General features: G+C 48.5%; 1 protein-coding gene across 3 annotated transcripts in view; it reads left to right on the forward strand.

The window, feature by feature from the left end:
• LOC132422703 (rho guanine nucleotide exchange factor 18-like) overlaps nucleotides 1–13,648 on the forward strand; it is a 69,088-nt gene that overhangs the window by 34,624 nt on the left and 20,816 nt on the right. For 2 of the 3 annotated variants that reach the window (XM_060007592.1, XM_060007593.1), the window contains 5 exons: nucleotides 8,219–8,357; nucleotides 9,851–9,963; nucleotides 10,122–10,262; nucleotides 11,597–11,847; nucleotides 12,593–12,718. In XM_060007592.1, the coding sequence (XP_059863575.1) occupies nucleotides 8,219–8,357; nucleotides 9,851–9,963; nucleotides 10,122–10,262; nucleotides 11,597–11,847; nucleotides 12,593–12,718 (770 nt within the window). Of the gene's footprint in view, nucleotides 1–8,201; nucleotides 8,358–9,850; nucleotides 9,964–10,121; nucleotides 10,263–11,596; nucleotides 11,848–12,592; nucleotides 12,719–13,648 lie in introns of those variants that run through there. The other variant, XM_060007590.2, reaches the window with a different exon arrangement.

A 13,648-nucleotide genomic window follows, 5' to 3' on the forward strand; every position in this document is an offset into this window, starting at 1 on the left:
CCACAGATTGCCCTTGAACTTCTGCATTATATTCTCACCCACTCTTCATGCGCCCGCCTCCCCCTCCACTGATAACTCCAGCAACCACAAATCTTTTCTCTATCTCTATAATTTTGTCATTTCAAGAATGCTACATAGGGAATTCCCTGGTGGTCCAGTGGTTAGGACTCCGCACTTCCCTTGCTGGGGGCCTGGATTTGATCCCTGGTCTGGGAACTAAGATCCCGCAAGCCACTCGGTGCAGCCAAAAAAAAAAAAAGAATGTTACATAAATGGAATCATATGGTGACCTTTTGAGATTGTCTTTTATCTCAGTATAACGCCCATGAGATCTACCCAGGTTGCTGTGTGTTATCAACAGTTCCTTTTCCTTGCCAAGGAGTATTCCGTGGCATGGGTGGACCGCAGTTTGTCTGACCATTTACTCAGTGAAGGACATCTGTGTTGTTTCCTGTTTTGGCCTCAAAGCAGCTGCGAACAGTCATGTAAAGGTTTTTGTCTGGACCTGAGTTTTGCATTTCTCTGAGATAAATACACAAGAATGCAGTTGTTTAGTTTTCTTTACAAACCACCCAACTGTTTTCCAGAGCGGCTGCACCCTTTTACATTCCCACCAGCAATGTATGAGTGATCCAGTTTCTCCACATCCTCACCAGCATTTAGCATCATCACCGTTTTTTATTTTAGCCATTCTGGTAGTGACGGCTCACGGTGGTTTTGCATTTCTCTGATGGCTAAATGATGTTGAACATCATTTCACATGCTTTTTTACCGTATGTATATCTTATTCGGTGAAATGTAGTCTTCATCTCTTATGCTCATTTTCTGAATGGGTTATTTGTATTTTTACTGTTGGATTTTGAGAGCACGTCATACATTCTAAATGCTAGTCTCTCGTCAGATAGGCAGTTTGCAAAATATTTCCTCCCACTCTGTAGCCTATCTTTTCATCCTTTTAACAGATCTTCCACAAGCAAATGTTTTTCATTATGACGAAGTCAATTTAAAGATATATTTTTCTTTTGTGGATCAGGCTTCTGGTGTCATAGCAAAGAACTCTTTCACCCATCCAAGCCCCAGTTCCTGAAGATTTTCTCCTATGTTAGCTCTGAAAAGTCTTATAGTTCTACATTTTCTGTTTAAATCTGTGGTCCATTTTGAATTCTTGTTTGTGAAAAGCATGAAGTTTAGGTTGAGGTTCATTTTTATGCCCACGGACATGGCCATTAGTTCTTTCTGCGTTAACTTCCGGAATTATCCATAGAATAATACGAACTATTTTGTAGAATAGTGATTTGCAAGCATATCGCTTGATGGTATAACCCACATGTCCTGCATGATATTTACGCCAAAAATATATATTTGCTACCATATTATCCTTTTGCTATACATGAGGGATTTTTCAACACAGATCTCTAGATCACTCATTATTAAACATTAATTCTCAACGTATAAATCTTCATTCCAGAAGCAATTAACTGTGGGTGGTAGCAGTACAGGTTATTTCTACTTTTATACTGTTTTGTGATTTTTAAGTCTTCTGCACCCACAGTCAGGAAGATCCCACAATTCTTTTTTAAGTGGTGTTTGCTGGGTTTGACGTAATTTGGGAGTGGGTGGGGGGCTTGTGTATTTTTTTTAATTTCAGGTTCACGAAGAGTATTCTTTCTGGCTCACACTTCTAAGCCCCAATATGCCTTTTTTTTTTTCTTTTTTTCTTTTTTTTTTTTCTCTCTCTTTGTCCTCTGAGGCATGGGGTTAAGGTTTGGGGTTTGGGGTTTTTTTTTTCCCCCTCCTGTATTTTTCTTTTTTTTCTTTTTTATGCTGTCTTGCTTTTGTAACATCCAACTGAAGCAGGGCAGAGAAATCAATGAGTTGTCTTGGCATTGATTTAGTCTATTCCCAGGTGGCTGCCAAGCTGGGAACTGTGAACTGAAAACTTCATTTGGTATCAGATTTTCTTAATTGTCTCTCGAACACTCGCCCGCAGCCCGTGCTTGCTAGAACTCTCCAGAGACAGGTGGCACTCGCAGCCTGAGAGAAAAGTCTTCGAAGACACAAAGAATGGGGGCAGGGAGGGGGGCCTAGGACCTCACCAAATATGAGAAAAGGGGCAGCTGTTTCGAAGCCAAGCCTTTGAAACTGCCGGGCGGCTGGTGGTTTTTTCGTTTGTTTTTTTGTTTTTAATATTTATTTATTTATTTGTTTATTCTGGCTGCTCCGGGTCTTAGTTGCGGCATGCGGACTTCTTAGTTGTGGCATGCGGGATCTTTAGTTGCGGCACGCAGGATCTAGTTCCCCAACCAGGGATAGAACCCAGGCTGCCTGCATTGGGAGCACTGGACCGCCAGGGAAGTCCCCTGCGTGGCCTTTTGCAGAAAACCGCAGGGACCTCTGTGCCCGGGCCCAGCTGCCCCCCAAAGATGTTTCCAGTTACTTTCCCATCGAGCAGCAGGAGGAATCTGCCATTTAGAATATAGAATTCTTTTTTTTAAAATTGAAGTACAGTTGATTGACAGTGTTGTGTTAGTCTCAGGTGTACAGCAAAGTGACTCAGTTATACGTATATATATCTATATGTTCTTTTTCAGATTTTTTTTCCATTACTGGTTATTATAAGATATTGAGTATAGTTCCCTGTGCTATACAGTAGGTCCTTGTTGGTTAGAATATAAAATTCTTGCTTGGAAGTTGGTGTTTCTAGAAGCCAGTATGCTTCTAGATTATAAAGGACAGTTTAAGCCCAATTAAGATGGTCACTTGATACGTCATAATGAGTTTCCTTGAAAAATGACTTTCAACAGGTTCTTAACTATCAAGTCTTGTTCATGGACTTCCCTCGTGGGTCCTTACGTTCCCCCAAGGGCTGATGGGGTTGTGCTTGTGTATCAGAGGATTTATAGACTGCAGGTCACTCGGGAGCCTAAGTACGCTAGAAATTAGCCCCTATTAACCTGAACTTTGTGGCGTGGGGTCTGTTGTCCAAGTAAAATCCCAAAGTGGGATCATCGTAGCTGTCACACCAGCTTAGTCATCTGATTTGCTCACAGAGACCACTCTTCAAGAAACCGAGGCAAAACAGGTTTAAAAAAAAAAAAAATTCATGAGAACATGCTGCTGTCTGTTTGTGGCTGAGAACGGGTGTGTTTTTTCCTCTGGGCCAAGAACTTTTTCCATTTTCACCGTTCACTTCTCATTGTCATTCCTGGCTCTCCTCTGGGTCCCCTCTGTGGTGGACCGGTTGCCGCAGCGGGCCAGGAGCATGCCGATCGATGGTACCTCTCAGCGGTGGGCAGGCGGTGCTAATTAAGCTCTGAATCGGGTTCGATGGCTGTGCACACAGCACAGCCCAGATCCCAGCGACCCACCACCCACTGTCTGCCCCACCATGGCTGTCTGGTTTAGGAAAACACGAGGGCAGGATAAATACAGATTCCTGTCTGTCTCAGAGCCAGGGGCAGCGTGACTAAGTCATACTGGGTGTGAAACCTACAAATCACTGGGCTTGTTCTCCTGCAGAAAGGTAGCCCTTCTTCACAGGAGTTTATCCGCTGAACAGCTTTCACTGAGATGTAATTCACATATCATACAGTGCACCCATTTCAGTGTCCAGTGCAGTGGCTTTTAGTGTATTCAGAGTCACGGCAATCAATTTATTTTATTTTGTTTTATTTTATTTTATTTATTTTTGGCCATGCTGCACAGCTTGGGGGATCTTAGTTCCCCAACCAGGAGTCGCACCCAGGCCCTCAGCAGTGAGAGCACCGAATTCTAACCACTGGACTGCCAGGGAATTCCCCCTTTTTTTTTTTCTGCAATCAATCTTAGAATCCCCAAGAGAAGCCCCATACCCATTAGCTGTCACCCTCCAATCTCCCCAAGTCCTAGGCACCTACCTATTGATCTACTTTCCGTCATTGTGGATTTACCTATTCTGCATGTTTCCTATAGATGGACTCCTACACTGCATGGGCTTGTGTGCCTGACCACTTTCACTCAGCAGGATATTTCCCGGGTCCATCCACGTGGGAGCATGTTTCAGCATCTCATTTCTTCTTTAGATGAGCACTATTCCATTGTATGGATGCAGGATTCTGTCTCTGCAAATTCACCTACTGGCTAAAATGTATTTGTAACCCTCCAATCAGTACTTGTGGGGTGTTTTCACAGTCACGTGCAGACACTTGCGGTGAAAAATGTGAATCACTAAGGCGCACGTTCCCAGCTGAGGTTGAACAGGCCGTGCCCAGCATTCTTGCTTCAGTTCATACTGCAAACACGTGTCCTTTTTGCAGTGTATTTGGTGCCACATGTTTTGCCCTTTTTTTTGGTGGGGGGGGGAGCTTTTTGTTGGTGATTTGGCAAAGGGGCCCCCAAGCATAGCGCTGAAGTGCTGTCTAGTGGTCTTAAGCACAAGAAGGCTACAGTGGGCCTTACAGAGAAAATCTGTGTTAGACCAGCTTCGTTCAGACACACGTTCAATGTCAATGAATCAACAGTGTATGTTAAGTAACGCGCTTTTCAATAGAAACACACATAAAACAAGGTTACAGGATGAATGGTTGGCAAAAGTGCAGCCAGAAGCTCCCATAGGAGCCGTGGTTCCGTATTAGCTAATTCAGTCTCTACCACGAATAACAAGAATTGACTGTAACTTTTTATTCCGGAGTAGTTCAAGACTTACAAGAAGTTGTAAAAATAGACTTCCTGTGTACCCTCCACCAGGCATCCCCCACTCCTGACATCTCACGTAACCATAGTCCAGTGGCAAAACCAAGACCTTGATACAATGTTATCAGCTCAGGGACAGACCCTATTCGGGTTTTGCTCATTGTTACCTGCACTCTTGTGAGGGAAAGGGGAGTGTATATATCTATGAAATGTTTTCCAGGTGTACGTGTGAGGAACCAGTACCACAGTCAAGAGGCAGGACTATTCCATCACCCTAAATAAACAATGATTTCTTTTTTAAAAAACGGTGGTAGGGCTTCCCTGGTGGTGCAGTGGTTGAGAATCTGCCTGCTAATGCAGGGGACACGGGTTCGAGCCCTGGTCCGGGAAGATCCCACATGCCGCGGAGCAACTAGGCCCATGAGCCACAACTACTGAGCCTGCGCGTCTGGAGCCTGTGCTCCGCAACAAGAGAGGCCGTGATAGTGAGAGGCCCGCGCACCACGATGAAGAGCGGCCCCCGCTTGCCACAACTAGAGAAAGCCCTCGCACAGGAATGAAGACCCAACACAGCCAAAACTAAATAACTAAACAAATGTGGGGTTTTGATTCAGAAAAAAAAAAAAAAAGGGTAAAATATACATAAACATAAAACTGACCAGTTTAACCAGAGTACAATCCAGTGGCATTAAGCACATTCACAGTGTTGGGCAACCACTACCGTCATCCAGCTTCAAAACTCTTCATTTTCCCCAATTGATACTCTGTCCATGTTAAGCAAAACTCCCCATTCCCCTTCCTCAGCCCCTGGGAACCCCCCATTCTAATTTTTCTCTCTATGAACCTGACTCCTTTTGGGACCTCCTAGAAGTGGAATCCGAGGGTATTTGTCGTTTTTGTGTCTGACTTATTTCACTGAGCACCATGTCCTCACGTTTTGTCCATGTTGTAGCAAGTGTCAGAATTTCGTTCCTTTTTATGGCTAAATAAAATCCCGTGAAACAGTGATTTCTTGGCACCTGTTTCGTGGGAGGCACTGTCCTCCATTCCACTGGGGAGGCAGACAGTGATCAGAATAAGTAAATTATATCATACGTTTAGTTCATCATTCTTTTAGCTGGAATTCTACCCCTTGTACCCTTTTGAGTCCAGTTGTACCTGGGGCCCCTAATCATGGCCCCCAAGACATGAAAACCTCAAAGTGTCTTAATCATCCAAGGAAGATCTAATTCCATGTATCGTAGATTCAGCATTACCGATCATTTTCTAAAAAGTCTCTGGAACCAGTGGTTCTGAGAGGGTGTTTAGGGTGACTTTTCCTCCCGTGGGCTGTTGGATTAAAGCAGAATCCATCCGACTTCAGGCAGGACCTCGGATCACAGGAACAATCTCTCAGCCGCACCAGGATGCCCGGCAAAGTCTTCATTTTAGCATTTGTCCCATATTTGTACATCCAGATCATAATTGCCTGGGTGGAGTCCACTGGGCGTAGAAATGCCAGGAAGTGCCTGCCCTGGACCGTGGAGGCCTCGATTTATGATTTTCACCATTGCAAACGCGTGTTGGTATGTGAACGAACAGCCTCGTCACCTTTGTCTACTATGATAATAGCCGTTGTTAGCTGTTTATGATCATGACGTCAGGATGTTTGAGGTCACTGACCAAATGGCATCACGTAGTCTCCGTGCTGCTCAGAACCAGAGTCCCAACTACTTTCCTTGTGTGACATAGAGAAACTGGTGGGTGGGTGCATTGGGGACCCAGGAGCCGGGTCAGGAAGGCCACTGGACAGATTCTTCTTTTTTTTTTTTTTTGGCCATGCTGCTCAGCATGCGGGATCTTAGTTCCCTGACCAGGGATGGAACCCATGTCCTCTACATTGGGAGCGCGGACCACCAGGGAAGTCCCCAGATTTCTTTTCAAGGCTGCTGTTTGTCTTAGAGCAAAGCTTTCAAATGTGGCTTTCACCCTGAGAATAAATAGATTAGCCAAGCGGCCCGTCACAACTAGGCTTGACTTAAATGGTCGACTTGTCAAATAGGAGGAGGAAAAAAAAAAACAGCTTCATTAATGACAGCCTGGCTTTCAAAGAGCTGCATCTTTCCATCGATGGGGAAGGATCAGTGGGTACAATACATCTGAACATTCCAACTCTTTTTTTTTTCTTTTCAATACATATTTTTTAATTAAAGAAGGTAAAAATTACATTCACATTCTTTAAACACTTATTCTAATATCACACTATTTTTTAAAATAATTTGACTCTTTGTCTCTTACTTGTGTTCAACATCCTTTCTATTCAATATCCAGTCTGATGTTAGATTTCTGTTTTTGTTGTTGTTTGTTTTTGTTTTTGTTATGTGTGTGTATGTATGTGTTTGGTTGTATGTATCCAAAATCCAGTACAGTCATGTACTTCAGGTATAATTATAATAGATCGATACTTGTCTGTAGATTATGACCTTAACAGAACGTACGAATTCTTGCTAGTACCGAGTATGAAAAAAATTGCAGATTTGAATCAGGTAGTCCTGTGAGTGATGTCATGGGCTTTCATTTATCAAATATAAGTGGCACTGGACATTGTACATATCTTCTTAATTCTCACTGTCCTTATTTATCAAGGTGAAGATAAGATTGCATACCTTGATATTTATTGAGAGGATCGAATGAATTAACATATAACATATGGGAAGAACATATTCAAGTATATGATCTACTGGAGGTAGTTGGCATCAACAGTAATATCCCAACTCTTAACTAGCAGATGAGGGCAGACAACCCTTCGGGGCTCCTGTCGTGTGTTAGGTTGGTTTACGATCACCTTATAATATAGGATCAGGGCCTCTCATCAACCTTGGGAGTCAAATTCTATCAGAGCAATTAGGAACAGTGGCGCGTGCGGCCAAACACCAGAGACCCCATGGTCTCTGCATCTCAGAATCATCCTGACAGCCGGTCTCAGATTAATTACAATCTGAGATGTGTGTGATGTCGGCACCAGCTCCCAATCCGTGATCTTAAGACTCTTGGCGGTGGATGTAAACCGCCCTTTGCTTTTTACCCCCTACCAAGACGGAGGGGTACGGGGTGGAGGAGTTGTCGTGTTGTTCCTTTTTTACCTGAGGAGAAAATACTGTGCGATTTCCACACTAAACGGTCACAGCGGGGACCAACTTCCTGCCGTCCATACCCGAGGCTTCAGCCAATACAATACGAGAAGCAGCTTTCCATTTCTAGAAGGATCACCCCCGGGGCTATAAAAACGGCAAAGCCCGGCCAGGTCTCGGCGCCCCCAGCGTGACCATGGGGAACGCACACTCCAAGAGCAGCGACGGGGCCAGCTCGCTCCACAGCCGCCCCGAGCTCTCGTTCTACAGCTCTTTTCCCAGGAAATGGAGCGAGAACGTCTTTCTGGATAACGAGCTGCTGACCTCCAAGATTCTGTCCGTGCTGCGGCCCCAGTCAGAGAGGGGCCTCCGGACGGGCCACCTCCGCTACCCTGCCCACTTCCTCAGCACCAACTCTGTCTTTGCCTCCGTCGCAGCATCCCTGAAGGAGCACCCGAGGGCCACCCTCCTGTCCGATGGCAGCCCGGGCCTGGCCAGGAATGTCGGCATGACGGTCTCGCAGAAGGGGGGTCCACAGCCAGCACCCAGCCCGGCGGGAACGGGGACGAGACTTGGGTGAGTCGGGTAGCCCCTCTGCCAGGGGCTGGCAAAGGGAGGGAGCAGGGGTGGCGTTCCTCAGGGACCCCGAGGGTAGCCTCTCCGGAAGGAGACCCTGGGGGGGCGGTTAGGGAGAGCCCCACCAAGCAGTGAGATTGCTGTTAACACCTGCTTTGGAGAGTCACTCCTTTTCCTTTATCAAAAATGATGTGTTCTGGGGGTCCTCGGCCATTTGGAGCCAGTTTGCTTCCTGCTCTTGAAGGACCCTTGGACAGGGCTCCTCTGTGTCCTCCAGACGAGGCTGGAAGTCCACTGAGGTTGCCGCAAAGTCTGTGTCCTGTTATTCATGCCTTAATCTGGTTTTCCTAGGACTTTGAGGTGGTTCTTGTAATATTGCATTCAGCAGCGTTCAGGTAGAAAACCTCATGTAAAAAAGGAAAAAAAATGTCACTGCAGTGATCCTTGGATGAGTCGGTGGGGAGAGGAGCTGATTTTCTTTTTCCTCTAGAAAGGATTCTCCCTCCAATCTCAAGTGGGAATGAGGCTGTGTCCACCCTACTCTGGCCAGAAAGAATTCCAGGGGTTCCTGAGGGCTCCGGTGGCCAGGAAAGGAAGCATATAATGAATGCGCCCTTAGAATGTACTTGAACATTAGATTAAAGTTAGTTTTGATGGCAGACATAGGGAACAAACTAGTGGTTGCCAGTGGGGAGAGGGAAGGGGAGAGGGACAAGATAGCGGCAGGGGATTAAGAGGCACAAACTACTATGTATAAAATAGATAGGGATTCCCTGGTGGCACAGTGGTTAAGAATTTGCCTGCCAGTGCAGGGGACATGGGTTCGAGCCCTGGTCCGGGAAGATCCCTCATGCTGTGGAGCAGCTGAGCCCATGCGCCACAACTACTGAGCCTGCGCTCTAGAGCCCATGAGCCACAACTGCTGAGCCCGCATGCCACAACTACTGAAGCCCTCATGTCTAGAGCCCATGCTTCGCAACAGAGAAGCCACCACAATGAGAAGCCCAAGCACTGCAACGAAGAGTAGCCCCTGCTCGCCGCAACTAGTGAAAGCCCACGCGCAGCAACAGACTCAACGCAGCCAAAAATAAATAAATTAAATAAATAAATTTATTTTAAAAAATAAAATAGATAAACTGCACGGGTGTATTATACAACACAGGGAATATCGCCACTGTTTTTTAATAAGTGTAAATGGAGTATAACCTTTAAAAATTGTGAATCACTATGTTATACACCTGTAACTAATATAATATTGTACATCAACTGTACTCCCCCCAAAAAACAGGCAGTTTTGATGGAAGACCTGATGTCACATTGACAGATAGTCTCCTAATTTTCAAAATGATCTGTGAGTTAAGGCTTACGTTGATAGCCAGAAAGTTCTTAAATAGTATCTAATAAGATTGAGTAATAATGTGAGTTGCCTTTGTAGAATGTGTGTGTGTGTGATGCAATTTTTTTAAATGACTGGTTTTATGATTTCCATTTAGACCAGTCACAGGAGAGATGGATGAAACCGACACAGTGTCTCTGAAGTTCAAGCAGGCAGCCGATGACTCTCTTTCACTTACGTCTTTGAACGCTGACTCCATCTTTATAGAAGGTACCGTCACCTCGATTCTTTCTCGGGTGTCAGGTGGTCTCCATTCACTGGGAGGCGCCGAGACCCACATCCGGGCGTCCAGGCGGCACGGGCAGGGGCAGCCCCAAGCCTGCCAAGGCCCCGGGCCCCTGAGCAGCGGCCTCCTATCCTTCCCTCAGACCCCTACACTGCCTCGCTGAGGCGTGAGATCGAAGCAGATGCCCACGAGTTCGAGGCTGAGTCCTGGAGCCTCTCCGTGGACCCCGCATATGTGAAGAAACAGAAGAGGGAGGTGGTGAAAAGGCAGGATGTGCTCTATGGTAAGGAGGCCTGCCACGCCAGCCCTTCACTTCCTACCCCTCCTCCCTCTTCTTCTTCTTGATTTTTTTTTTTTAATTTATTAATTCCATCTGGGAGCCAGGGCTCCACCGCTGACCCTCCCTGAGACTGTGTGGCCCACTCCACCTACTGCCCCAGGGTAGCCCTGCCTTCCGGGCCGGGAAGGAGGTGGCCGGACGGGGCTTTGTGAGAACCAGTCCCCGAGGACAGGAATGGCCGAATGCCCAGTCCTGACTCGTCCTTACCTTGCTGGTGACCCCAGGAGAGAAGACCTCCTGGGCCCGTCCCAGCCATCGCTGGTGACCACAGACAGGCCCGGGCGTGGTGGAGGTTTTGGAGGCAGGTCCCTCTCTGCATGTGACTGTAGCGCTGCTCCGGGGTGGGCGCCCCTTCCCACCGGCTGTTGGAAAATCTGGCCGTGGGCAGCCGCTGTCCTTAGATGGGATGTTGCAGTCACCGTGGAAACCACATCTCCCAGGCACCACCCATCCCTGGGCTGGGTGCCCCGCTTCGGTCCCTCCAGGCCCCCAGCACTGCTCAGTGGTGTCCACTCACCAGTGGACACTCAACTGCCTTCCACGTTTTGCACACTGAGCTCCCTGCCAGGGCCAGAGCAGGTTGGGGTGTGGGTGGAGAGGAGAGCCTGAGCCCGGCCAGGAGTCCTGCCTAGAGGGTGGGGGGGGGCAGTGCAGTCCGTCGCTTCCCTCTGGGCAGCCCTGTGTCACGCTGTCTCCACTGCTGGGCAAGTGCAGAGTCCTTGCAGCCCTGTGGCTGGCGACCCTGGCCCCGGCCGGCGCCACTGACTTCTGTTTCATCTCTAACAACTTCAAGGCCTTGACTTAAACGGCAGAGGAGCTCCATCACAAAATAGAATCTTTTTTTGCCTTTAACAGTGAATTAAAATCCTCCCTGGAGCTCCACTTTTCCCATCAGTTATAGTCTGGGGCAGGTCTCTGACATGCAAGTTTCACATCCCAGGGAGGGGTGTTGGTCAGAACAGTCTTCTTGTTTCAAACAGCCTGGAAACGTCTTCGGTTAATATTAGGCAGGAACCCCTCCTGTGCATTTGAGGTCCCAGCGCACATCCGGGTCCTCTCTTTCCTGATATCCTTCCACCCCTCGCTGTCCCCTTAAGCTGGGCCCCCAGCACTGCTGGGCCGGGGAGGACAGGAAGCCTGGCCCCTGGGCTGTGAGACCACCAGGGCGAGGGCTTCGCGGAAGCCTGAGAAGCCGGCCTGGCCCATCGCGGGACAAGGGAGAGGCGAGCCGGGGCGTTGGCCCCGCACCACTAAGTCCCGTGTCCCTGTCCCTGCAGAGCTGATGCAGACGGAGGCCCACCACGTGCGGACGCTCAAGATCATGCTGAAGGTCTACTCCAGGGCCCTGCGGGAGGAGCTGCAGTTCAGCCCCAACACCGTCAGCCTCCTCTTCCCGGGCGCAGACGACCTGCTGGAGGTGCACGGCCACTTCCTGTCTCGGCTGAAGGAGCGCCGTCAGGAGTCCCTGGAGGAGGGCAGTGACCGCAACTACATCGTCCAGAAGATCGGGGACCTCCTGGTACAGCAGGTGGGCGCGACCAGGGCGGTTCAGGGCCTGGACCAGCCCCTGCCCCGTCTCTTTCCTTCCAATGCAGAAAGAACATGCCCCCCACTTACTGGGAGCCCCAGCCCCCGAGGACTTCAGTCCCGGCCCCTTAACAGCCGCGCATCCTGCCACCAGCCCAGAAACACAGAGACCTAAACGGCGAACGCACTCGTCTAGACGCTACCCAGTGGGTGTTCTGGGCTTTTGTTTGGTTGGTTGGCTGGCTTTCATTTTTTTTGGTCTCGACGGCTGTTTGGTTTTTGGACCAGAGCCATCCATGGTAGGGCCGTTGACCCTGAACTGACTTCTGAGTGGACTTCTGGGCCGAGACCGAGATTGACAGAGGGGACGCAGGACCCCTCGTCTGCCCTCGGAGTGCCCAGAGCATCCCAAGTCAGCTAACTAGGATTCACGAGAAGAAGACGCCGTTCGCTTTTGAATTTTTCTAACATTGTTCCACTTAAATTTCTTTTTCCTTCTCGGATTTCGGGATGTTTCACAAGCACCTGTGACGTGTAGACGTTTTCTCCTTTTCCCCCTCGGTACCTTGTGCCGAGACAGCACGTACTGAAGCATTTCTCTGTTTGGGTGCCAGCGAGCCAGACAAGAAAGTGAAATCCCAAGTCAAGTCAATCTGCGTTTCAGCAGAGTCAGGCGAATGAGGTGAAAACATTCCCTGGCAGTTTCTGTGTTTCCTTCTGGTAACGCCTCCACGGCCTCTCTTCAGTTTTCAGGTGGAAACGGGGAGAGAATGAAAGAAAAATACGGCGTCTTCTGTAGCGGCCACAACGAGGCCGTCAGTCACTACAAGTTGCTGCTGCAGCAAAACAAGAAATTTCAAAACTTGATCAAGGTAAAAAAAAAAAAAAAAAAAGGGTATTTATTTTTAATTAAAAACATATCCTCAGGACTTCCCCGGCAGTCCAGTGGTTAAGAATCCACGCTTCCAATGCAGGGGGCGCGGATTTGATCCCTGCTCAGGGAACTGAGATACCACGTGCTGCACGGTACGGGCAAAAAATTTTTAAATTTAAAAAAAAAAGAAGTATCCTCTTTGCCATAGGTTGTTCCCCTCCCCCTCCCCCTCCCCCCGAACTGTAGGCTTTGGGAGAGGTTGGGATTATAAACAACTTGTTATAAGGCAGTGAATTTTCAAGGTTCTGTCTCATTGTTAACCACAAACTCATTCAGAACACAGTGGTGAAAGCTCTGGAGAGTCCCCAGGTGTAAAGCAAAGCAAGCCTAGGGTTTTGTTCCTGCCGCAGCAGTGTGGCCCCTGAGATGCCCCTCAACGGATGACCATGGGTCCTCAGACCGTTGAGCGGACATGAGTGTCCTCGCAAGGGGCCGCCCTGCCCCGGGAACCAGCCCTCCAGAGCCACCCGCTCTGCCTCGGATTCTCCAGCAGATGCAGGGCCTGCCTTCCTCTAAGCCTGTGTCCTTTCATCACCTCCTCCCCTGTCTGGTCCCCATGCATCCCTCGCAGCCCATGGAATGACCCACACCTGTCTTCTTTCTGCCCGACAGTGTGCAAGTGCTCAGGGCCCAGGAGCTGAGTCAGTAGTCGGGCAAGACCCCGTCCCCCCGCATCCTGGGAGGCACTCCTGGGTCAAGGCTGCCGGGCGCCTGCACCCCACAACAGCTCCACACCTGCAGCCTGTACCCCAAGGACTCTAACCTCAAGTGATATCCAGCAACTAAAGGTCTAGAGTTAAGGATGCAGGGTTGTTAAATTTCACCCCAGGGAACTTCCCTGGCGGTCCAGTGGTTAAGACCCCGCGCT

The sequence above is a fragment of the Delphinus delphis genome, chromosome 3, assembly GCF_949987515.2.
Source record: "Delphinus delphis chromosome 3, mDelDel1.2, whole genome shotgun sequence".
NCBI lineage: Eukaryota > Metazoa > Chordata > Mammalia > Artiodactyla > Delphinidae > Delphinus > Delphinus delphis.